Genomic DNA, 26,923 nt, shown 5'->3' with positions numbered 1-26,923 from the left:
ATTGCAAGCACAGTCATCTTTGCTTGCAATACGACCTAGTCCCTATCGTATAGTGAGAATTGGGGTTTAGCCTAAATCTCACCATGTGTACACACCTTTAGGATAGGAATGCTCTAGTAAGGGGATCAGTACGAAATCCCGCCAGACGGGATCCCAGCGGTCGGAATACCGACACCGGGATCCCGACTGGCACAATCCCGACGGGGGGGGCGAGCACAACGCAGCCCCTTGCGGGCTCGCTGCGCTCGGCACACTAAGTTATTCTCCCTCTATGGGTGTCGTGGGCACCCACAGAGGGAGAATGTCGGGATTGTGCCAGTCGGGACCCCGGTGTCGGTATTTTGACGGCCGTGATTCCGTCCGACGGGAGCTTGACCGCATCCCTTAGTAAGATTGGACCATATTTGGGGTATGTGCCCCAGTTCCCAGGAATTGTTGTGCAGTGAGGGTTTAGTTGTCTGGTGGTCAGTGGGTGCAGGTAACAGAGCCCCGGCCTACAGCAATATCTGGAAGGTTATGAGGCAGAAACTCACGGCCAGGTCACCGAGGTCCAGCTGTAAAGAGTGCCCAGAATGCAGTACAGGAGCTGAAGGGGGAAGACTAAAAAGAGTGGTATTCAGTATACTGGCTGTTGGGATCTCGGCGCTCAGTATACCGGCGCAGAATCCCAACACCCGGCATACTGACAACTATTCTCCCTCTTGGGGGTCCACGACCTCCCTGGAGGGAGAATTAATAGCCCCCGCAAGGGGCTCATTTGCGCTCACCCAGATGCCGGCGGTCTGGATCCCGGCCACCGGCATAACCTACTACACCCGGCTAAAAACAATCAAAAGTTTATCAAGCAAATATAATCTTGCAGGGTATGCAGCAAGTAGCGTCCAGGTGTTTGAATTGGCGGGAGGCCAAAAAGCATTTTCCGCAGAGTAGTTTTACAGAATTTTAGTAGACTGTTATTCTAATGTTTCCTCCTGTTTAACTGTTAATAATGCTTCAAATGCAACAATACCTAGACATCAATAAAAGCACTGCACAAGTGAAACCACTGCAGCCCATATGCAGGGCCACAGCCCACACAACAGTCAACAAATAGTGGCACAGACGTGTGCACCGAACACCGCCAACACCACCACCTCCATTCACAAGGCCAGCAACAAACTCCACATCAAACATCTCCCAAGGCTGATCATTCTTTTATGAAACTCTCAGAAGTCTAGCAGAACCACAAGTCACAGAATGCAGTTGTGAACACACATGATGTTTATTAGAAGTTGTAATAATGGCAGTGCACACATGCAGATAATGGAAACTTTGCAATGGTAATGACAGAAACAGTAGCAGGATAATAATGTGGTAGCAAGGGGGTCTATTCCTGAAGCTGTGAAAAGAGTGGAGAAGTTGCCCATTGCAACCAATCAGTGTTGAGGTAACATTTATAAAGTGCATTCTATAAAATAGCAGCTGATTGGTTGCCACAGGCAACTTCTCCACTGGCTCACTTCTCCACACTTTTCACTGCTTCATGATTACACCTGAAGTTCATATGGCAAGGCAGATGCAGTGGTTCACAGGTAGACATTGAGTGGGGATGTAGTTAATATCCTGGCAGTCAGAATACCAATGCCAGGATCCCGTCCACTGAAAATTCCGACAACTGCGCCAGGACAATTTCCACTTGTGGGTGTCCGCGACACCCATAGAGTGGCAATAGAACCAGTGAGCCCGCAAGGGGCTTTCTAGCGCTCGCCCTGCTGCTGGCATTCTGACAGCTGGGATCCCAGTGTCTGTATACTGACCCCCGGATTCCCGGCCGCTGGGATTCCATCCTCAACCCATTGAGTGCTGTATTTCCCTTAGAACAGGCATGTCCAAACTGCGGCCCTCCAGCTGTTGAGAAACCACATCCCAGTATGCACTGACACAGCTTTATCATTCTCTGACAGCAAAACTGTGTCAGGGCATGCTGTTATATGTAGTTTCACAACAGCTGGAGGGCCGTAGTTTGGAAATGCCTGCCTTAGAACATAGGTCTGCAAACTCTGTCCTCATTACCCCACACAGTGCATGTTTTGCAGGTCTCCTCACAGAATCACAAGTGAAATAATTAACTCCACCTGTGGACCTTTTAAAATGTGTCTGTGAGTAATTAATACACCTGTGCACTTGCTGGGTTACCTGCAAAACATGCACTGTGTGGGGTAATGAGGACCGAGTTTGCAGACCTATGCCTTAGAACAGGCCTGGCCAACCTGTGGCTCTCCAGCTGTTGTAAAACTACAAGTCCCATCATGCTTTGCCACAGTTTTGCTATTAGGGAATGCTAAAACTGTGGCAGGGCATGCAGGGATGTGTAGTTTCACAACATCTGGAGAGCCACAGGTTGGCCAGGCCTGCCTTAGAAGGTAAAGCTTGTGATAGACACTACTTGTAATAGTAGGGAGTTATTTACCCCATGTAGCATTCCTCTCCTGACAGACAGGAGTCTTCTAATATAACAATATTCCCATCTAGGGAGGCCAAGTTTAATTCCCGGGATTGGAGCATCCAATCCCGGGTTTCACGGGATTATACTGCGCATGCGCGGCGGCGGGAGGGTGGTTGTGTAAGTAATAGTACTTACTAATATTAGGCGGGCGGCAGCCATGAACAAGTTGAACGCGGCGGCATTTCAATTGTAGCGCCGGCCGCCAGCCAACCAGAGCTGGCGGACCGGCAGCTAATCAGGAAAGCTGCAGCGGCAGCCAATCAGAAGCGACTGCTGCGGCCGCTTCCCTGATTTGGCTGCCGGTCCGCCAGCTCTGGTTGGCTGGCGGCCGGCGCTTCATTTGAAATGCCGCTGCGTTCAGTGTGTCAATGGTTGCCGCCCGTCTAATAGTAAGTACTATTACTTACACCCACCCTCTCTCCCTCCGTGCAGTCAGTGCTCCCTATACAGCCTTCCTCCCTCCCTCCCGCGCCGCTACCAACCCTCCCTGCCGCAACCTACACCCTCCCTCCTGAGTCCTGCACCGCTACCTACACTCTTCCTTCCTCCCGCACCGCTACCTACACCCTCCCTACCTCCCGCACCGCTACCTACACCCTCCCTACCTCCCGCACCGCTACCTACACCCTCCCTACCTCTTGCACTGCTACCTACACCCTCCCTACCTCCCGCACCGCTACCTACACCTTCTCTCCAGCGCTGCTCCCTACAACTTTCTCTGATCCCTACTGCAATCCCGGGAATCCCGAGATTGACCGTTTTTCAATCCCGAATCCCGGGATTGAAAAAACGGCCCGGGATTGGCCTCCCTATTCCCATCATTGCCGTTTCTATAATGGGTGCAGTGTGTGCAGTGCACACGGGCCCCTGAGGTCCAGAGGGGGCCAACACCGCACACACTGCATCCATATTTTAATACATACCTTTAGGGACGCCATGTTTCCGGAGACCTGCGCAGTAGACTCCGGCAAATGCAATAGACTCCTGGAGGTACACATGGGCCCCCTGATTCCCATCCACAGAGCATGTGTGGTAGCCCAGCTGTTTTTCATGAGCATGACCATGATATACAGAAGTATAAGCCTTTTCAGTCACCACATTTAAACCCAATCTCCTGTTCATGAGATTTTCTGGAACAATGGCTGGGACGGTGTCTTATGCGACAGTTGACCAGATGTCTGATGAGGGGCTTTCTTATGGAAGAACGGTGCTGCATCCCTCCTGCATGGTAGACTCCATGGCCCTCATTCCGAGTTGTTCGCGCGTTCTTTTTCATCGCATCGCAGTGAAAATCCGCTTAGTACGCATGCGCAAAGTTCGCACTGCGACTGCGCCAAGTAACTTTACTATGAAGAAAGTATTTTTACTCACGGCTTTTTCTTCGCTCCGGCGATCGTAATGTGATTGACAGGAAATGGGTGTTACTGGGCGGAAACACGGCGTTTCAGGGGCGTGTGGCTGAAAACGCTACCGTTTCCGGAAAAAACGCAGGAGTGGCCGGAGAAACGGTGGGAGTGCCTGGGCGAACGCTGGGTGTGTTTGTGACGTCAACCAGGAACGACAAGCACTGAACTGATCGCACAGGCAGAGTAAGTCTGGAGCTACTCTGAAACTGCTAAGTAGTTAGTAATCGCAATATTGCAAATACATCGGTCGCAATTTTAAGAAGCTAAGATTCACTCCCAGTAGGCGGCGGCTTAGCGTGTGTAACTCTGCTAAATTCGCCTTGCGACCGATCAACTCGGAATGAGGGCCCATGTCCGTTCACATACAGGCTGTCTCTATTGCCCCAGCACCCAATTAAGTGCCTTATTAGCAAGTTGTAAAGCTTCTGCTACAGTAATTTAGAGAAGCAGTTATTTCTTTGACACATTAGTAAGCTATATTAATCTATCGTATTTTATGTATTTTTATTTACCTTACTCATTTACAGCATACCAACTGTGTCCTCAGGCACTCTCCCACATTCTGCCACACTTTTTATTTTATTTGCTTTTATTTATAAGGCACCACAAGGGTTCTGAGGCACTGTACAAGAGCTACAGCCAAAATACTACAAGGGTGATTAAATGGGACAGTAATAGACAGGTTCACAACTTACTGTATTTACATAATTACAACCTGCATATAACATAATTCTGTAGAGAACACAAAAGTAGAGAGGGGCCCTGTATGCAGGAATTCACACCTGAATGCTGGGTACACACTGAGCGAAATATATCGGCAGTTCAGTTGAACAGCTGATACAGTATATCGTGAGTTCGTTGGCTGGTGTGTACCCCCACATCAGACATACTACTCACAGAAAAGCAGCGCATCACTTCCTCACTGACGGCGGCGCTTCACTGCCTCACTGATGGCAGCCCACCGCCTCCTCACTGACAGCGGCGCATCACTGCCTCACTGACAGCGGCGCATCACTGCCTCACTGACAGCGGCGCATCACTGCCTCACTGACAGCGGCGCATCACTGCCTCACTGACAGCGGCGCATCACTGCCTCACTGACAGCGGCGCATCACTGCCTCACTGACAGCGGCACATCACTGCCTCACTGACGGCAGCCCACCGCCTCCTCACTGACAGCAGCGCATCACTGCCTCACTGATGGCAGCCCACCGCCTCCTCACTGACAGCGGCGCATCACTGCCTCACTGACAGCGGCGCATCTCTGCCTCACTGACAGCGGCGCATAACTGCCTCACTGACAGCGGCGCATCACTGACAGCGGCACATCACTGCCTCACTGACAGCGGCGCATCACTGCCTCACTGACAGCGGCGCATCACTGCCTCACTGACAGCGGCGCATCACTGCCTCACTGACAGCGGCACATCACTGCCTCACTGACGGCAGCCCACCGCCTCCTCACTGACAGCAGCGCATCACTGCCTCACGGCAGCCCACCGCCGTCTCACTGACCGACATACACATTTTGGACAGACAAGCTTCAACTATTGTATTCACTTACACCATTATCCAGTTACATGTTTATTCATTAAAAATAATCCAATTTAAACAGTCTATTGTGAACACTTTTTTACTCTATTTTGTCACAACAGGAGCCACTTTATATTATAGATATGCCACTCTTGGGCGTGTGGTGGCTCTCTGATATACGTACGCTATAGGTGGTCGAATGCACTTGACTTTTGGCATGCACACCTGAGAGTGGTGTATCTATTGTAGTAATTGTAATGATCAAATAACGGGGGCTTTAAAATATGGAGACTAGAAGTACTTAAACTAGAAAAGTAATGTTCTGAGGCACACTGTATACTGCTCTAGCTTATTATACAGCTTGGAATGTCCTAAATCTGGAATTCCTGCTCTGTTTAGTATGTTCTGCTATATGCTCATTTAATATGTTCACATTTTTAATTTTTCCTCTTTAGAATCTGATTCCCCGTCTGATCTTCAAGTGGTAAATGGCATACGGCGGTTCCCAAATGTGACCACAGTACCCAACCAGCTCCTGCTTGTGTCTCTGGTAGAACATCTTTGTTACATTCATGAAGAGAACCCTCACCGCTCTAAGCATCTGTTCAGATGTAAGTGTCTGTAATATAATGATGATGATACACTGAAATGGTTGTTATTTAGTTACGTAGCCACATCCATGGTAATAGGTTGTAGTGTGCTCCTGTTCATAGAGCTGAGCAATATTGCAGTCACAATGGGGGTCATTCCGACCCCGTTCGCACGCAGCGGTTTATCGCTGCGGTGCGAACGGGTGCGGAATGCGCATATGCGGCGGGCGTAGTGCGCAATGTTGCACGGCGACAGGGTCGCCGGGTTACGCCGCGACTTACAAAGGAAGCGGTCGCAGAGCCGACCGCTAAGAAGATTGACAGGAAGGAGGCGTGGCTGGGCAGATCCGGAGCGTTTGGAGCCGTTTTCGGGGAGTATAACGCAGGCGTGTCCAGCAGAACGGAGGGTGGAGGAGTGACGTCAAAGCCAAGCCCATCATCGCTGGATCCATCGCACAAGGTAAGTAGGTATAGGGCTAGTCTTGTTCTGCTTGAAATTTTTTTAGCTTAGCAGGGCTGAACAAGCGATCGCAGCCCTGCTAAGCTACAATACACTCCCCCATAGGCGTGGACTAGTTGATCGCAGCAGCAGCAGCAGCAAAAAGTTGCTGGCTGCGATCAACTCGGAATGACCACCAATATCCCATCCAGATAACCCTACAGTGACCACCTAGAAAAAATAAAATGACAAGAAAAATCCCTTTTCTCTGACGTCCTAAGTGGATGCTGGGACTCCGTAAGGACCATGGGGAATAGCGGCTCCGCAGGAGACTGGGCACAACTAAAAGAAAGCTTTAGACTACTGGTGTGCACTGGCTCCTCCCACTATGACCCTCCTCCAGACTTCAGTTAGATTTCTGTGCCCGGCTGAGCTGGATGCACACTAGGGGCTCTCCTGAGCTCCTAGAAAGAAAGTATATTTTAGGTTTTTTATTTTACAGTGAGATCTGCTGGCAACAGACTCACTGCAGCGAGGGACTAAGGGGAGAAGAAGCGAACCTACCTGACTGGTGGTAGCTTGGGCTTCTTAGGCTACTGGACACCATTAGCTCCAGAGGGATCGACCACAGGACCCGACCTCGATGTTCGGTCCCGGAGCCGCGCCGCCGGCCCCCTTACAGAGCCAGAAGCAAGAAGTGTTCCTGAAAATCGGCGGCAGAAGACTTCTGTCTTCAACAAGGTAGCGCACAGCACTGCAGCTGTGCGCCATTGCTCCTCATGCACACCTCACACTCCGGTCACTGATGGGTGCAGGGCGCTGGGGGGGGGGCGCCCTGAGGGCAATATAAGACACCTTGGCTGGCAAATCTACACCATATATAGTCAGGAAGGCTATATAGGTGTAAAAATACCCCTGCCAGAATTCCAGAAAAAGCGGGAGAAGTCCGCCGGAAAAGGGGCGGGGCCATCTCCCTCAGCACACTGGCGCCATTTTTCCCTCACAGCTCCGCTGGAAGGACGCTCCCTGGCTCTCCCCTGCAGTGTCAAGCTACATAAGGGTAAAAAAGAGAGGGGGGGGGCACTAAATTTAGGCGCAGTATATATAATATAAGCAGCTATAAGGGAAAAACACTCATTTATAGTGGGATCCCTGTGTTATATAGCGCTCTGGTGTGTGCTGGCATACTCTATCTGTCTCCCCAAAGGGCTTTGTGGGGTCCTGTCCGCTGTCAGAGCATTCCCTGTGTGTATGCGGTGTGTCGGTACGGCTGTGTCGACATGTTTGATGAGGAGGCTTATGTGGAGGCGGAACAGATGCCGATAAATGTGATGTCACCCCCTGCGGGGTCGACACCTGAGTGGATGGTTCTGTGGAAGGAATTACGCGACAGTGTCGACTCCTTGCATAAAAGGTTTGACGACATACCAAATGTGGGACAGCCGGCTTCTCAGCCTGTGCCTGCCCAGGCGTCGCAAAAGCCATCAGGGGCTCTAAAACGCCCGCTACCTCAGATGGCAGACACAGATGTCGACACGGATACTGACTCCAGTGTCGACGACGATGAGACTAATGTAACTTCCAATAGGGCCACATGTTATATGATTGAGGCAATGAAAAATGTGTTGCATATTTCTGATGTTACCCCGGGTACCACAAAAAAGGGTATTATGTTTGGAGAGAAAAAACTACCAGTTGCTTTTCCTCCATCTGAGGAATTAAATGAAGTGTGTGAAGAAGCGTGGGCTTCCCCTGATAAGAAACTGGTAATTTCTAAGAGGTTACTAATGGCGTACCCTTTCCCGCCAGAGGATAGGTCACGTTGGGAAACATCCCCTAGGGTGGATAAAGCGCTCACACGCTTGTCAAAGAAGGTGGCACTACCGTCTCCGGATACGGCCGCCCTGAAGGAATCTGCTGATAGAAAGCAGGAGGCTATCCTGAAGTCTATATATACACACACAGGTGTTATACTGAGACCAGCTATTGCTTCAGCATGGATGTGCAGTGCTGCAGCTGCATGGTCAGATTCCCTGTCGGAAAATATTGATACCCTATACACGGACACTATATTGCTAACCGTAGAGCATATTAAAGACGCACTCTTATACATGAGGGATGCACAGAGGGATATTTGCCGGCTGGCATCTAAAATAAGTGCAATGTCCATTTCTGCCAGGAGAGGGTTATGGACTCGGCAGTGGACAGGAGATGCAGATTCTAAAAGGCACATGTAAGTTTTGCCTTATAAGGGTGAGGAGTTGTTCGGGGATGGTCTCTCGGACCTCGTTTCCACAGCAACAGCTGGGAAGTCTACATTTTTACCCCATGTTCCCTCACAGCCAAAGAAAGCACCGTATTATCAGGTACAGTCCTTTCGGCCCCAGAAAGGCAAGCGGGTTAGAGGCGCGTTCTTTCTGCCCAGAGGCAGAGGGAAAAAGCTGCAGCATACAGCCAGTTCCCAGGAGCAAAACTCCACCCCCGCTTCCTCTAAGTCCACAGCATGACGCTGGGGCTCCACAGGCGGAGCCAGGTACGGTGGGGGCCCATCTCAAAAATTTCAGCGATCAGTGGGCTCGCTCACGGGTGGATCCCTGGATCTTTCAAGTAGTATCTCAGGGGTACAAGCTGGAATTCGAGACGTCTCCCCCCCCCCGCCGTTTCCTCAAATCTGCCTTACCAACAACTCCCTCAGGCAGGGAGGCAGTGTTACAGGCAATTCACAAGCTGTATTCACAACAGGTGATAGTAAAGGTGCCCTACTTCAACAAGGACGGGGTTACTATTCCACAATGTTTGTGGTACCGAAACCAGACGGTTCGGTGAGACCCATTTTAAATTTGAAATCCTTGAACACGTATATAAAAAAATTCAAGTTCAAGATGGAATCGCTCAGGGCGGTTATTGCAAGCCTGGACGAGGGGGATTACATGGTATCACTGGACATCAAGGATGCTTACCTGCATGTCCCCATTTACCAGCCTCACCAGGAGTACCTCAGATTTGTGGTACAGGGTTGTCATTACCAATTCCAGACGTTGCCGTTCGGTCTATCCACGGCTCCGAGGGTCTTTATCAAGGTAATGGCCGAAATGATGATACTCCTTCGAAAGAAGGGAGTTTTAATTATCCCGTACTTGGACGATCTCCTGATAAAGGCGAGGTCCAGGGAGCAGTTGTTGGTCGGGGTAGCACTATCTCGGGAGGTGCTACAACAGCACGGCTGGATTCTAAATATTCCAAAGTCACAGGTGGTCCCTACGACACGTCTACTGTTCCTGGGGATGGTTCTGGACACAGAACAGAAAAAAGTGTTTCTCCCGGAGGAGAAGGCCAAGGAGCTGTCATCTCTAGTCAGAGGCCTCCTAAAACCAAAACAGGTGTCGGTGCATCACTGCACGCGGATCCTGGGAAAGATGGTAGCTTCCTACGAAGCAATTCCATTCGGCAGGTTCCATGCAAGAACTTTTCAGTGGGACCTGTTGGACAAGTGGTCCGGATCGCATCTTCAGATGCATCGGCTGATAACCCTGTCTCCAAGGACCAGGATGTCTCTGCTGTGGTGGCTGCAGAGTGCTCATCTTCAAGAGGGCCGCAGATTCGGCATACAGGACTGGGTCCTGGTAACCACGGATGCCAGCCTTCGAGGCTGGGGGGCAGTTACACAGGGAAGAAACTTCCAAGGACTATTGTCAAGTCAGGAGACTTCCCTGCACATAAATATTCTGGAACTGAGGGCCATTTACAATGCCCTAAGTCAGGCAAAACCCCTGCTTCAAAACCAGCCGGTACTGATCCAGTCAGACAACATCACGGCGGTCGCCCATGTAAACCGACAGGGCGGCACGAGAAGCAGGACGGCGTTGGCAGAAGCCACAAGGATTCTCCGATGGGCGGAAAATCACGTGTTAGCACTGGCAGCAGTGTTCATTCCGGGAGTGGACAACTGGGAAGCAGACTTCCTCAGCAGGCACGACCTCCACCCGGGAGAGTGGGGACTTCATCCAGAAGTCTTCCAACTGATTGTAAACCGTTGGGAAAGGCCACAGGTGGACATGATGGCGTCCCGCCTAAACAAAAAGCTAGAAAAATATTGCGCCAGGTCAAGAGATCCGCAGGCGATAGCTGTGGACGCTCTAGTGACACCGTGGGTGTACCGGTCGGTTTATGTATTCCCTCCTCTTCCTCTCTTACCAAAGGTACTGAGGATAATAAGGAGAAGAGGAGTAAGAACTATACTCATTGTTCCGGATTGGCCAAGAAGAGCTTGGTACCCGGAACTTCAGGAAATGATCTCAGAGGACCCATGGCCTCTGCCGCTCAGACAGGACCTGCTGCAGCAGGGGCCCTGTCTGTTCCAAGACTCACCGCGGCTGCGTTTGACGGCATGGCGGTTGAACACCGGATCCTGAAGGAAAAGGGCATTCCGGAGGAAGTCATTCCTACGCTGATTAAAGCTAGGAAAGAAGTAACCGCAAACCATTATCACAGCATATGGCGAAAATATGTTGCGTGGTGTGAGGCCAGGAAGGCCCCAACGGAAGAATTTCAGCTGGGCCGTTTCCTGCACTTCCTACAGTCAGGGGTGACTATGGGCCTAAAATTGGGTTCCATTAAGGTCCAAATTTCGGCTCTATCGATTTTCTTCCAGAGAGAACTGGCTTCACTGCCTGAAGTTCAAACTTTTGTTAAGGGAGTGCTGCATATTCAGCCCCCTTTTGTGCCTCCAGTGGCACCTTGGGATCTCAACGTGGTGTTGGATTTCCTAAAGTCACATTGGTTTGAGCCACTTAAAACCGTGGAATTGAAGTATCTCACGTGGAAAGTGGTCATGTTGTTGGCCTTGGCTTCGGCCAGGTGTGTATCAGAATTGGCGGCTTTGTCATGTAAAAGCCCTTATCTGATTTTCCATATGGATAGGGCAGAATTGAGGACTCGTCCCCAATTTCTCCCTAAGGTGGTATCAGCCTTTCATCTGAACCAACCTATCGTGGTGCCTGCGGCTACTAAAGACTTGGAGGCTTCCAAGTTGTTGGACGTAGTCAGGGCCCTGAAAATTTATGTTTCCAGGACAGCTGGAGTCAGAAAGACTGACTCGCTATTTATCCTGTATGCGCCCAACAAGTTGGGTGCACCTGCTTCAAAGCAGACTATTGCCCGCTGGATCTGTAGTACGATTCAGCTTGCACATTCTGCGGCTGGACTGCCGCATCCTAAATCAGTGAAAGCCCATTCCACGAGGAAGGTGGGCTCTTCTTGGGCGGCTGCCCGAGGGGTCTCGGCTCTACAACTTTGCCGAGCAGCTACTTGGTCGGGGTCAAACACATTTGCTAAATTCTACAAGTTTGACACCCTGGCTGAGGAGGACCTAGAGTTTGCCCATTCGGTGCTGCAGAGTCATCTGCACTCTCCCGCCCGTTTGGGAGCTTTGGTATAATCCCCATGGTCCTTACGGAGTCCCAGCATCCACTTAGGATGTCAGAGAAAATAAGAATTTACTCACCGGTAATTCTATTTCTCGTAGTCCGTAGTGGATGCTGGGCGCCCATCCCAAGTGCGGATTGTCTGCAATACTTGTATATAGTTATTGTTTAACTAAAGGGTTATTGTTGAGCCATCTGTTGAGAGGCTCAGTTGTTATCATACTGTTAACTGGGTATTGTATCACGAGTTATACGGTGTGATTGGTGTGGCTGGTATGAGTCTTACCCGGGATTCAAAATCCTTCCTTATTGTTTCAGCTCTTCCGGGCACAGTATCCTAACTGAAGTCTGGAAGAGGGTCATAGTGGGAGGAGCCAGTGCACACCAGTAGTCTAAAGCTTTCTTTTAGTTGTGCCCAGTCTCCTGCGGAGCCGCTATTCCCCATGGTCCTTACGGAGTCCCAGCATCCACTACGGACTACGAGAAATAGAATTACCGGTGAGTAAATTCTTATTTATTTATTTTTAAATCAATTTTTTATTGGTTTTTCAATGTTGTACAAAAAAGTACAATACAACTAAACAACACACACAAAAAAAAATGCATCAAATATACATTTGTGTGTGGATTCTATTATAATCAATAATTAAGCTCGGGAACAAGTTGGTAATTTAGATTCTGCAACATATGTGCAGCATAAGGCACTACCAAATCGCTTACCACATAATGAAATTATCAACTAAAAAGGAAAAGAAAATGGAAAGAGCGAACAAGCCATCAGAAAATAAGAGAGACATTTCAAGCACAGAGCAATCATATGTGCATTCATAAGTACACCAGGGATACGCGCATGGATATCAGAATGGCCGGCCACGGGCTGCCAACTACCCCCAGAACGGAAAGCACTAACCAGGAAACAAGAGGGGCCTACATAACCATTAGATACTCCGTACACGCCCCAGTGTTGGAATCTGTGTGACAGAAAGCGCCAGAAACTCAGGTACGTCGACTTGTCATGTAAGGAGACTCAAGCCACATCCCCCAAAAACTGTAATATATAATGTCGGCTAGGGGTCTCCAGAGTCCCCCTCTCCACAGCCGACAAAACACAAACTGCAGGTGTAAAAACAGGTGAGGGGACGCCTGTCGCTACCAGGGTACCAATAACATCCCTCCAGAACCTTGAAACCAGGGGACACAACCAGACCATGTGCCAAAAATCAGCATCCAAAATACTACATTTAGGGCATTTTGTATCATGTCTACCTCCAATATGAAATAACCTCATCGGAGTCATATACACTGGGGTGTATTCAATTGAAGTTGGATCCATTCTGACATTATTTAAAAAAGTCGAATTGAGATGCAGGAGGGGGGGAGATGGAGAAGAGCCGCGGGCAGACGGGGTGAGAGCAGCGCTACAGCAGCTGCTATATAGCCACTGCTGTAGCGCTGCTCTCCCCCGTCTGCCCACGGCTCCCCCCCCCCCCCCTCCCCTCGTATGTCTGTCTCTCCCTGTCCCTCCTCTCCACGGCCCCGCATCACAGCCGCCGCTCGCGGCAGCCTCCACCCGGCTCCAGCAAGCGAGGCGGTGACATCTCCCCGTCACTGCTTCCGCATCCCACTCACTTCGACTTTTTTTAAAGTTGAAGTGAGATGTTCGAAAAGGGGGCCAAAACCTGTCGGTTTTGGCCCTGTTTTCGACACAAGCACGTGGATCGGCAGCTATTCCGCCGATCCACGTGCTTTTCGTTGAATTCCTCGACTTTACGAATATATTGAATAAAAAACCCCTTCTAATAATAATAATACCTAAAAAAGTCGAAAACTGACGTCTTTTCGACATACGGCAGCTTTCGACGTCAATTGAATATACCCCTATGAATTATAAGCATTTGTATCTGCTGATATCTAAAAATGGTGGTGGAGGAGCGAGGGGAGCCTAAGGTGCATTCCCATGCCTCCTCAGTGAGAGGACCCAAATCAGACTCCCATTTATATTTAAGGGAGGACATCGGATCTGAGTGATGACTTAGGAGTATAGACATATATAGATTAGATACGAGATGGCCATTCCCTTGATTTTGCTACAGGGATTTATCTGTGGAATCAACAAGTTTTGGAGGTGCATTAGAAAACTGCACATTAATCGCATGTCTTAACTGAAGAAAACGTTAAAAATGGGAAGAGGGCACACCATAATCCTGTTGAAGTTGTTGGAAAGGCTTAAATATTTCCCCATTGTACAGATGGTCCAAAGATATTATACCCCACTTCTCCCACACCTCACTCAGTTGTAAAGAGGATAATTCAGGAAAGCCAAACCGGTTATCTAAAGGGACAGCCGGGTCTATACCCTGACCTCCCAGAACATCGTGCACCAGCTTCCAAATGAGAATAGCTTGTTTCACTAAGGGGATTGTAGTCATTTTAGTAGCTCCACAAAGGAGCATCTGTAGAGGTGTGCCACCTGGATACTCCAACGATACCATCTGTGAGTGAAGAGATTATCAGCATCATGTACCCAGCCCCAAATATGTGCCAACTGTGCCGCATAATAATAAAATTTGAAAACAGGGAGAGCCAAACCACCCAATAATTTTGGGCTAGACATTAAGCGCTCCCTTTTATTCGCCCATATCAAGGATTACATTAAGCTATCTATTTGTTTAAATATTTTCTGAGTGATATAAACAGGAGATTGTTGGAGGACAGAGAGAAGCTTGGGCTGATAAACCATCTTGATCAAATTGACCCTGCCTGTGACTGTCAAAGGCAGCTTCCCCCAAATCTTAACCTTAGAACGAAGATAGGCTATCTGCGGCATTATATTGAGCGAGGCATATTCGTGAGAATCATTAGACACCCAGATCCCCAAGTACTGAAATGTGTCAACCCACTTGAGTGGGAGAGAGATCAGAGGAGTTTCTGGAATTTTACCTCTAGGTGGTGTGATACTAGACTTAGCCCAGTTAACTGTGAGCCCAGAGTAACGTCCAAAAGTGTTTATCATATCTAAAATCAGGGGCATAGACTGAGCATATGTATTCACAAATAATAATAAATCATCTGCGTATAGAGCTATTCTATCTTCCCTGGCCCCCACAGTAAGTCCTAAAATATTGGCATTTGCCCTTATCGGGCATGCTAACGGCGCATTAGCAAATAGAGTGGGAGACAATGGGCAACCCTGCCTCGTGTCCCTAGATAACTGAAAGGCATGCGAAACATACCCATTCACCAAAACCCTAGTCATAGGAGAGGAATACAACAATTTAACATACTTTATAAAGTTAGGGCCAATACCAAATCTATTCATGGTTTCCCAGAGGAAGGCCCACTCCACTGAATCAAAGGCCTTAGCGGCGTCGAGGGAAACTACAATGGAAGAGTCCGCCTCCACCCGGGGAACCTGAAAGTGAGTGAACAAACGTCTCAGATTAATGGATGTGGATTTACTGGGCATAGACCCCGTTTGATCAGGGTGAATAATTTGGGAAATGACCTGATTCAGTCTAGTCGCCAATACCTTGGCTAAAATTTTTATATCAGTAGGCAACAGAGAGATAGGGCGATAGGACTCAACATTCCCAGGATCCTTGTCTGGTTTAGGAAGCACAATTATCAGTGCCCCTGCCATTGATGGAGGAAGCATATTCTGTTAAAAAATGAGGGTTAAATAAATTAAGTAACCGGGGGACAAAGAAGGCTAGGTGCTTCTTATATCATTCAGACGGACTCCTATCCAAACCCGAGGTCTTACCACCAGCAGATGCTTTAATCGCAGCTTCAATCTCATCTGGTTTCAAGGGGGCCTCAAGAAGGTCATGGGCCCCAGCAGACAGACAGGGCACTTGTATATTGTGAATAAAGGTATTCAGTTCCAGTAAGCTACAATCCAATTTAGATCTATATACTGCCGATAGAAAGATACAAATTCGGCAACAATCTGAGGAGTTCGATCACCTTGCACAAGATAAGCTAAATAAGTGCCGGTCTGTCTCCTGTGGCATAAAGAGCATGTGATGTAAAAAGAAGCTTATGTTGAGTCCTATCCATCAAATAATCTCTCCACTCCTTCTGAGCTGACACCCACGCCAATTTAGAGCAATCCAGCCTATCCTTCAAATAAGCGAGTTCATAAGAGACTACCCGTGCTTTTAATTCGGTCTCCTGTCTTCTAAAAAAGGATTTCAAGCTCGCCAGGTAGGCCTTAAACGCATCCCAGAGTAGAGATACAGTAACCTCATCCCCATTAAGTTAAAAAAATTCCCGCCAAGCAGCCGCTAAGTCAGAACCCTCCCCCATATGTGTCAGCCAAAAAGGATTAAACTTCCACACTGCCTGACCCCGTTGTCAATTTAAGTCAAGATGCACTGACAAGGGGGAGTGATCCGATATGCCTCTCGTTTCATATCTGACAGCAAGAACCCTGGGTACTAAATCTCTTGAGAGGAGGGCCAGGTCAATTCTAGAAAATGAGGAGTGTGAATGTGAAAAGCAGGAATACTGTCTCAAAGTGGGATATTTCAATCTCCAAGGATCAACCAAGCCCAGCTCGGAGACCGCATCCGCAAACTTTGAGCGTCCTAAGGTAGAGACAGAAGAAACCGCAGACAGCCTATCCAGCCCCGGATCCAGAACAGTATTAAAATCGCCTATACATACAGTAGGCACGCCCGGCGATGCAGACATAAAAGGCGTCACTTTTCTAAGTATATCATGGGGGTGTGGAGGTGGCACATAAACAGCTAACAGAAGTAGAGGAATGGAATTAATCTTACACTTTAAAAAAACATATCTGCCCCATTGATCCGATTGTACACAATCCAGGAAGGAAGGGACAGATTTCTTAATCAGAACAGACACCCCGCGTGATGCCGACGTGTGCATGGCGTGAAAAGCCCACCCCACCCAAGGCTTTTTAAGAGACATAATCTTACTACCCACTAAGTGGGTCTCCAAAAGCCAAGTTATATCTGATGCGTACTGTTTAATCTGGCGGAGCACGAGGGATCGCTTAATGCTGTCATTAATCCCCCTCACGTTCCACGACAGTATATTAACTGTAGCCATTAGAGAAAGTTCTAAGAATGGAGCAGACAGCCTGCAGCCAGCCACGCCTGCAGCAAAGAAATAAAAATACACTGATGCCTTGTCGCATTACATACAGAACAATGGGGGTAATTCCAAGTTGATCGCAGCAGGATTTGTGTTAGCAGTTGGGCAAAACCATGTGCACTGCAGGGGAGGCAGATTTAACATGTGCAGAGAGAGTTAGATTTGGGTGTGGTGTGTTCAATCTGCAATCTAATTTGCAGTGTAAAAATAAAGAAGCCAGTATTTACCCTGCACAGAAATAAAATAACCCACCCAAATCTACCTCTTTCTGCACATGTTATATCTGCCTCCCCTGCAGTGCACATGGTTTTGCCCAACTGCTAAAAAAAAATCCTGCTGCGATCAACTTGGAATTACCCCCAATATCCACACATAGTATAATCGGAAATAGAAAAAAAAAACACACAGTAACTCACCCCACCCTGTACACTACCCCCGAAATTTTAGCATACCTATCACCCTAACCAATTTAAACGTCCCTAACAGAAATATACCAACTGTGGTATAAACATAAACTTACATACTATACAAGTCCCAAGAAAAATAAAAAAACTGGAATAGGGGGCCAAGAATTCGGTGACACCAAGGTAGGAGAAACTCCCAGCTAAAATCAATCCCCCCTAGGGCCAATAGATACATAAAAAGGGAAAGTACAACAATCGCAGTGTAACGACCAAAATGGAACATATCTCCCAGGATCAGATGGGCATTAAAACAAATATAAGCAGAACGTAACACAAGAGCGTCTAAGAAATTATTTAGGGCACCATATCTCAACCATAATCTAGCAAATAAAAAAAGAAAGGAACCCACCCCATACAATCAGAGACCACATAGAAACTTGTCTCACATATCAAATTACACAGGTAGACATATATGAGCGAAATAGAACACAGAAATAAGGGAAAGAACAGTAGGAACTGCACAATACCTAAACGAGTGCGTCAAAGATATCAGAACGACATTGTTGTAGAAAGTAATCACAAGTACAAATCTCAGAGGAGCGTTACTAAACAGTCACGCATTAACTCAGACAGTCTAGCAGGAAGATGCACATTGCTTGCACAATATATTTGCAGCTGTGGACATAGGAGGACAGAGTTTAGTCAGCAGCCAACGCCCGCCTTACTGGAAAGTGTCTATCCAACCAAACCGATGCTTCGCGGGGAGTCATAAAGAATTTGGTTTCTCTGTCTGCAATCACCCGCAGAAGGAAACAGCATGGTTTAGGCCAGATTTAACTCGCGAAGCCGCCGTTAACTGGCAGGAATTGGGCTCTGTCTTTCTGCACCTCTATTGCAAAGTCTGGGAAGACCGATATTTGAGATCTATTCCACTTGAGAGGTCCTTTGGTGCGCACCAGCTTCAGAATAGTATCCCGGTCCCGATTGTGGAGGTGTTTAGCAATGAATGTATGTATGGGGTGGCGCCCCAGGAGGTAAAGGACGCATCGGAAACCCTGTGAGCTCGTTCCACTGCAAATTGCGATGTGAATTCCTCTGCACCATACGTATCAATGAGCCATTTTTCAGGAAAGACTCCCTCTTCCTTTTCGGGCAAGCCAATAAAACAGACATTATTCCGGCGTAAGCGTCCCTCCATATCCGTCAATTTTTCATGCACCTCCGTCATCTGGGACTCCAGATTAGTAGTACGCCTTCCAAGCGGTGACAGTGTCCTCAAGCGTAGAAGTATGTGTCTCCACCTCCCCAACCCTCTCCTGCACCCGTTGGAGGTCTTGATGTGTAAGCGAAAGGTCCGTTTGCACTTGACCGATCTTATCCGCAAGCCTGGCTTCGCTGGCAGTCACTGCGTCTAATACTTTCTGTATAGCAGCGTCAGAAGCCTCAGCAGAAGAGTAGTTAGCTGAGGGAGACGAAGGTGAGGGGATAGACTGCACATCATCCACCCGTTGACCCTAAATCGGAGGATTTCTGGAAATTTTCTCCAATTTAGCTGCAGTTGCAGCATAGTGGTGATGTTTAACCATTGTAGCCGGCAATAAGCAATAATAATAGCAGGAATATATACCAATAAGTGTATCCAAGAGCCCTGCAATAAACAAACTGTACACAGATATCTCCCAAACTGCCAACACTGGAATAGTCTGTATGAAAATGGGTCTTCACACAAAATGTATTCATGAAACGTGAAGCAATAAATCACATAGCCAAGGCAGAGTAGTCCGCTTTGGAGAAAACAGGATTAGCACAGACATTTTTTTTCTCTGACGTCCTAGTGGATGCTGGGAACTCCGTAAGGACCATGGGGAATAGCGGCTCCGCAGGAGACTGGGCACAAAAGTAAAGCTTTAGGACTACCTGGTGTGCACTGGCTCCTCCCCCTATGACCCTCCGCCAAGCCTCAGTTAGATTTTTGTGCCCGGCCGAGAAGGGTGCACACTAGGGGCTCTCCTGAGCTTCTTAGTGAAAGTTTAGTTTTAGGTTTTTTATTTTCAGTGAGACCTGCTGGCAACAGGCTCACTGCATCGAGGGACTAAGGGGAGAAGAAGCGAACTTACCTAAGTGGTGGTAGCTTGGGCTTCTTAGGCTACTGGACACTATTAGCTCCAGAGGGACCGAACACAGGCCCAGCCTCGGAGCTCGGTCCCAGAGCCGCGCCGCCGGCCCCCTTACAGAGCCAGAAGCAAGAAGAGGTCCGGAAAAATCGGCGGCAGAAGACATCAGTCTTCAACAAGGTAGCGCACAGCACTGCAGCTGTGCGCCATTGTTACTCAGGCACACTTCACACTCCGGTCACTGAGGGTGCAGGGCGCTAGGGGGGGGGCGCCCTGAGCAGCAATGTAAACACCTTGGCTGGCATAAATACACCACATATAACCCCCAGGGCTATATGGATGTATTTTAACCCCTGCCAGAACTCACCAAAAAGCGGGAGAAAAGGCCGCCGAGAAGGGGGCGGAGCCTATCTCCTCAGCACACAGGCGCCATTTTCCATCACAGCTCCGCTGGAAGGACGTCTCCCTGACTCTCCCCTGCAGTGCTGCACTACAGAAAAGGGTAAAAAAGAGAGGGGGGCACTAATTTGGCGCAGTTTTAATACTAACAGCAGCTATAAAGGGAAAAGCACATTTTATAGTGGTATTCCTGTCTATATATAACGCTCTGGTGTGTGCTGGCATACTCTCCCTCTGTCTCCCCAAAGGGCTAGTGGGGTCCTGTCCTCTATCAGAGCATTCCCTGTGTGTGAGCGGTGTGTCGGTACGATTGTGTCGACATGTTTGAGGAGGAAAATGAGATGGAGGCGGAGCAATTGCCTATTATAGAGTTGTCACCCCCTAGGGAGTCGACACCTGAGTGGATGAGCTTATGGAAGGCCACACGTTACATGATTGAAGCAATGAAAAATGTATTGCATATCTCTGATAATACAAGTACCACTAAAAAGGGTATTATGTTTAGTGAGAAAAAACTGCCTGTAGTTTTTCCTGTATCCGAGGAATTAAATGAAGTGTGTGATGAGGCGTGGGTTTCCCCCGATAAAAAACTGATAATTCCTAAAAGGTTATTGGCATCGTACCCTTTCCCGCCAGAGGATAGGGCACGTTGGGAAACACCCCCTAGGGTGGATAAAGCGCTCACACGCTTGTCTAAACAGGTAGCACTACCCTCTCCTGATACGGCCGCCCTAAAGGAACCTGCCGATAGAAAGCTGGAGAATATCCTAAAATGTATATACACTCACACGGGTGTTATACTGCGACCAGCAATCGCCTCAGCCTGGATGTGCAGTGCGGGCCTGGCGTGGTCGGATTCCCTGACTGAAAATATTGATACCCTAGATAGGGACAGTATATTACTGACTATAGAGCATTTGAAGGATGCATTTCTATATATGCGTGATGCACAGAGGGATATTTGCCGACTGGCATCAAGAGTTATCGCGCTGTCCATTTCTGCAAGAAGAGGTTTATGGACGCGGCAGTGGTCAGGTGATGCGGATTCTAAAAGGCACATGGAAGTATTGCCTTATAAGGGGGAGGAGTTATTTGGGGTAGGTCTATCAGACCTGGTAGCCACGGCAACTGCTGGAAAATCCACATTTTTACCCCAGGTAGCTTCTCAACCTAAGAAGACGCCGTATTATCAGGCGCAGTCCTTTCGGCCCCATAAGGGCAAGCGGGCAAAAGGCGCCTCATTTCTGCCCCGTGGCAGAGGGAGAGGAAAAAGGCTGCAACAAACAGCCAGTTCCCAGGAACAAAAGCCCTCTCCCGCCTCCGCAAAGTCCTCAGCATGACGCTGGGGCTTTACAAGCGGACTCAGGCACGGTGGGGACCCGTCTCAAGAAGTTCAGTGCGCAGTGGGCCCACTCGCAAGTGGACCCCTGGATCCTTCAGGTGGTATCTTAGGGGTACAAATTGGAATTCGAGACGTCTCCCCCTCGCCGTTTTCTAAAGTCTGCTTTACCGACGTCTCCCTCAGACAGGGAGGCAGTATTGGAAGCCATTCACAAGCTATATTCCCAGCAGGTGATAATCAAGGTACCCCTCCTACAACAGGGAAAGGGGTACTATTCCACACTATTTGTGGTACCGAAGCCGGACGGCTCGGTGAGACCAATTTTAAACCTAAAATCCTTGAACACTTACATACAAAGGTTCAAATTCAAGATGGAGTCACTCAGAGCAGTGATTGCAAACCTGGAAGAAGGGGACTATATGGTGTCTCTGGACATCAAAGATGCTTACCTACATGTCCCAATTTACCCTTCTCACCAAGGGTACCTCAGGTTTGTGGTACAGAACTGTCACTATCAGTTTCAGACGCTGCCGTTTGGATTGTCCACGGCACCCCGGGTCTTTACCAAGGTAATGGCCGAAATGATGATACTCCTTCGAAGGTAGGGAGTTTTAGTTATCCCTTACTTGGACGATCTCCTGATAAGGGCAAGATCCAGGGAACAGTTGGAAGTCGGAGTAGCACTATCTCAGATAGTGCTGCGCCAGCACGGTTGGATTCTCAATATTCCAAAATCGCAGCTGATCCCGACGACATGACTTCTATTCCTAGGGATGATCCTGGACACAGTCCAGAAAAAGGTGTTTCTCCCGGAGGAGAAAGCCAGGGAGTTATCCGAACTAGTCAGAAATCTCCTAAAACCAGGCCAAGTCTCAGTGCATCAATGCACAAGGGTCCTGGGAAAGATGGTGGCTTCTTACGAAGCAATCCCATTCGGCAGATTCCACGCAAGAACCTTCCAGTGGGATCTGCTAGACAAATGGTCCGGGTCGCATCTTCAGATGCATCAGCGGATAATCTTGTCACCAAGGACAAGGGTGTCCCTCCTGTGGTGGTTGCAGAGTGCTCATCTTCTAGAGGGCCGCAGATTCGGCATTCAGGACTGGGTCCTGGTGACCACGGATGCCAGCCTGAGAGGCTGGGGAGCAGTCACACAGGGAAAAAATTTCCAGGGCTTGTGGTCAAGCCTGGAGACATCACTTCACATAAATATCCTGGAGCTAAGGGCCATCTACAATGCTCTAAGCCTAGCAAGACCTCTGCTTCAAGGTCAGCCGGTGCTGATCCAGTCAGACAACATCACGGCAGTCGCCCACGTAAACAGACAGGGCGGCACAAGAAGCAGGAGGGCAATGGCAGAAGTTGCAAGGATTCTTCGCTGGGCGGAAAATCATGTGATAGCACTGTCAGCAGTGTTCATTCCGGGAGTGGACAACTGGGAAGCAGACTTCCTCAGCAGACACGACCTCCACCCGGGAGAGTGGGGACTTCACCCAGAAGTCTTCCACATGATTGTGAACCGTTGGGAAAAACCAAAGGTGGACATGATGGCGTCCCGCCTCAACAAAAAACTAGACAGGTATTGCGCCAGGTCAAGGGACCCTCAGGCAATAGCTGTGGACGCTCTGGTAACACCGTGGGTGTACCAGTCAGTGTATGTGTTCCCTCCTCTGCCTCTCATACCCAAGGTACTGAGAATCATAAGAAGGAGAGGAGTAAGGACTATACTCGTGGCTCCGGATTGGCCAAGAAGGACTTGGTACCCGGAACTTCAAGAGATGCTCACAGAGGACCCGTGGCCTCTACCTCTAAGAAAGGACCTGCTCCAGCAGGGACCCTGTCTGTTCCAAGACTTACCGCGGCTGCGTTTGACGGCATGGCGGTTGAACGCCGGATCCTGAAGGAAAAAGGCATTCCGGATGAAGTCATCCCTACCCTGATCAAAGCCAGGAAGGATGTAACCGTACAGCATTATCACCGTATTTGGCGTAAATATGTTGCGTGGTGCGAGGCCAGGAAGGCCCCTACAGAGGAATTTCAACTGGGTCGTTTCCTGCATTTCCTGCAAACAGGACTGTCTATGGGTCTAAAATTAGGGTCCATTAAGGTTCAAATTTCGGCCCTGTCGATTTTCTTCCAGAAAGAACTGGCTTCAGTTCCTGAAGTTCAGACGTTTGTCAAGGGGGTACTGCATATACAGCCTCCTTTTGTGCCTCCAGTGGCACCTTGGGATCTCAATGTAGTTTTGGGGTTCCTAAAATCACATTGGTTTGAACCACTCACCACTGTGGACTTAAAATATCTCACATGGAAAGTGGTAATGCTGTTGGCCCTGGCTTCAGCCAGGCGTGTCTCAGAATTGGCGGCTTTATCCTATAAAAGCCCTTACCTAATTTTTCATACGGACAGGGCAGAATTGAGCACTTGTCCTCAATTTCTCCCTAAGGTGGTTTCAGCGTTTCACTTGAACCAGCCTATTGTGGTACCTGCGGCTACTAGGGACTTGGAGGACTCCAAGTTGCTGGACGTAGTCAGGGCCCTGAAAATATATGTTTCCAGGACGGCTGTTTATCCTGTATGCACCCAACAAGCTGGGTGCTCCTGCTTCTAAGCAGACTATTGCTCGTTGGATTTGTAGTACAATTCAGCTTGCACATTCTGTGGCAGGCCTGCCACAGCCAAAATCTGTAAAAGCCCATTCCACAAGGAAGGTGGGCTCATCTTGGGCGGCTGCCCGAGGGGTCTCGGCTTTACAACTTTGCCGAGCAGCTACTTGGTCAGGGGCAAACACGTTTGCTAAATTCTACAAATTTGATACCCTGGCTGAGGAGGACCTGGAGTTCTCTCATTCGGTGCTGCAGAGTCATCCGCACTCTCCCGCCCGTTTGGGAGCTTTGGTATAATCCCCATGGTCCTTACGGAGTTCCCAGCATCCACTAGGACGTCAGAGAAAATAAGAATTTACTTACCGATAATTCTATTTCTCATAGTCCGTAGTGGATGCTGGGCGCCCATCCCAAGTGCGGATTGTCTGCAATACTTGTACATAGTTATTGTTACAAAAATCGGGTTATTATTGTTGTGAGCCATCTTTTCAGAGGCTCCTCTGTTATCATGCTGTTAACTGGGTTCAGATCACAGGTTGTACGGTGTGATTGGTGTGGCTGGTATGAGTCTTACCCGGGATTCAAAATCCTTCCTTATTGTGTACGCTCGTCCGGGCACAGTATCCTAACTGAGGCTTGGAGGAGGGTCATAGGGGGAGGAGCCAGTGCACACCAGGTAGTCCTAAAGCTTTACTTTTGTACCCAGTCTCCTGCGGAGCCGCTATTCCCCATGGTCCTTACGGAGTTCCCAGCATCCACTACGGACTACGAGAAATAGAATTATCGGTAAGTAAATTCTTATTTTTTTATTCCTCTTGTGCCCCAATACTGCTGCGTAACAGCCAGGCACCATCAGGGATCCAATAGATTAAAATTAGCAGCTCCATGTTCCCCCAGCACAGCTGGTCCCCAGACAGAAGAGCAGTACCTCCGGGCAGCACCCAGTGTCCCAGCGCGGTGGTCTCCCTCTCCGATCACGGCAGAGCGCGCAGGGAGCTTATAGAGAGGAGACAATGATGCACTCCCCGCAGCGGCAGGAGAGCGGCGTCCCATGTGATGCGGACAGCCGGAGCCTCACCCGATTCGCACCGGAGTCAGGGGCGGACAGGATGATAAGGCAGCTGCGCAGGTCAGCCCTCCGGTCACCCACCCCGACTCCAGCACTGTGCGGGCTGCAGGGATGAGACCAGCGAGAGGCATACTCCGACAGGGGAAGGTCAGGAGAGCGGCGTCCCACATATTGTGGCAAGCACTCCAACAAAGTATAGAAATAGGTGCGGGGAAGGCTGAAAGCGGCTCCAAACAAGGCTCCCACGATACACCCCACTTCACTCAGATATAGACCAACTTATAGCCCCAGGTGGGGACACAGGATCAGTGTGACGGATATAGACACTGGAGAGCAACACAGTCTGTGTGTTACTCCATGCCCGTCGTAGCCACGCCCCCAAGAAAAAGCACATTTAATGGTCCCACATTGCACTCTGCTCCCCCTCATGGTTTAAAGCAAGCTGTACATTTCCCATTCACCTGAATTGCTTCACTAAATTGTAATCATTATCTAAAAACACCTTAGTAATTGTTCAGTTATCGTATGGTTTTTTTTTTTTTTTTTTTTACATATTACTACATATACAAGTTTAACATAATGCTATATATGTTTCATGAATCTTTCTTTGAAATGTAATGAGATTTATTTGGGTTACGGAGCTGTGCTTCTTATGACTGCTTTATAGGTCAGTCTCGCGGAGCACTGTCTTTTTAGGTCAGTCTCGCGGAGCACTGCCTTTTAGGTCAGTCTCGCGGAGCACTATTGCTCAGCAGACCAACTACATATGATGGAAAAACTGTTTGGAAAGCTCCGCCATTGATCTATTCATGTGTACTGTCTGTTCCCAGTGCTCTGCCAGACCTTTACCAGAATGGGTCTCCTGTCTTCATTTGCCTTCAACGATGAGTTCAGCTCAGTGAGACTCCAGCACAGAACGGCTATTCTAGAACTGATGAAGGCTGCTCAACGGCACATGTACAAAAAGGTATGTGACCACCTATATTCTATACAATGGAGAAAAGTCCCATGGATTCTCCAAGTGCCTATGATCCCTTATTGTGAACGACTGATTTTTCTTTATGGTGAGTGCTAGTAATATACAGGAAGTAATAACTAAGCTCCCATTTGCAGAGTTTAAACCTTTGTACAGGTTAAGTATCCCTTATCCAAAACTCAAAATCACACATTTTTGGGTCCCATACTGAGATAATGACATATATATTATATGTGTACAGATATATAAATAAATCTAAATAAATAAATAAATATAAAATATATAATAATCTCTCTCTCTATCTACACATATATATATGTCATTATCTCGGGTGGTCTTCAGTTTGCCGGCTGTCGGGATCCCGGCGCACAGTATACCGTCGCCGGAATCCCGACACTTTATCTCCCTCTTGGGGATCCACGACCCCCCTAGAGGGAGAATAAACAGCGTGGCGCATCACCGTGCCTGCAGCATGGTGAGCGCAGCGAGCCCGCAAGGGGCACATTTGCGCACGCCACACTGTCGGTATGCCGGCGGTCGGGATTCCGGTGCCGGTATGCTGGTCGCCGGGAGCCCGGCCGCCGGCATACAATACTACACCCATTATCTCAGTATGGGACCCAAACATGTGGGATTTTGAATTTTGGATAAGGGATACTCAACTTGTATTTAATATTGGGTAACTGACAAGCCCATATGTTTAATGGGGCTCGTCCAGGATTTATTTTTATTTAGGGGTGTTTAATGCCTGTGTTCTGGTCCTTTCTACAGGAAATAACCAATGGTGATTTAAGCTTACATTTGAACAGGTACGTGCTTTTGGTAGGACATGTCTGCCCATAAACTCTATTGCTCATGATACATGAGGCATTGCAGGATTTCTCCACTCCCTAAAGCAAATGTCTATTCCTCAGAGCGAAGGATATGCTTGCTGAGGCTCAGACTTCCCGGTACCTAAATGAATTTGAAGAAATTGCCCAGCTTGGAAAAGGAGGCTATGGTAAAGTCTACAAGGT

The 26,923-nt window shown here is 48.6% G+C and overlaps 1 protein-coding gene across 2 annotated transcripts in view; it reads left to right on the top strand.

Moving 5' to 3' along the window:
* The window catches only part of EIF2AK1 (eukaryotic translation initiation factor 2 alpha kinase 1), a 154,220-nt gene that overhangs the window by 33,603 nt on the left and 93,694 nt on the right, over nucleotides 1-26,923 (top strand). For both annotated transcript variants that reach the window (XM_063934482.1, XM_063934483.1), the window contains exons 2-5: nucleotides 5,880-6,035; nucleotides 25,762-25,898; nucleotides 26,679-26,716; nucleotides 26,822-26,921. In XM_063934482.1, coding sequence (XP_063790552.1) covers nucleotides 5,880-6,035; nucleotides 25,762-25,898; nucleotides 26,679-26,716; nucleotides 26,822-26,921 — 431 coding nt within the window. The remainder of the gene's footprint in view (nucleotides 1-5,879; nucleotides 6,036-25,761; nucleotides 25,899-26,678; nucleotides 26,717-26,821; nucleotides 26,922-26,923) is intronic.

Source organism: Pseudophryne corroboree, chromosome 7 (genome assembly GCF_028390025.1).
Source record: "Pseudophryne corroboree isolate aPseCor3 chromosome 7, aPseCor3.hap2, whole genome shotgun sequence".
NCBI lineage: Eukaryota > Metazoa > Chordata > Amphibia > Anura > Myobatrachidae > Pseudophryne > Pseudophryne corroboree.
Note: the sequence above shows the minus strand (reverse complement) of the source record. Positions and strands in the feature narration are given on the sequence as shown.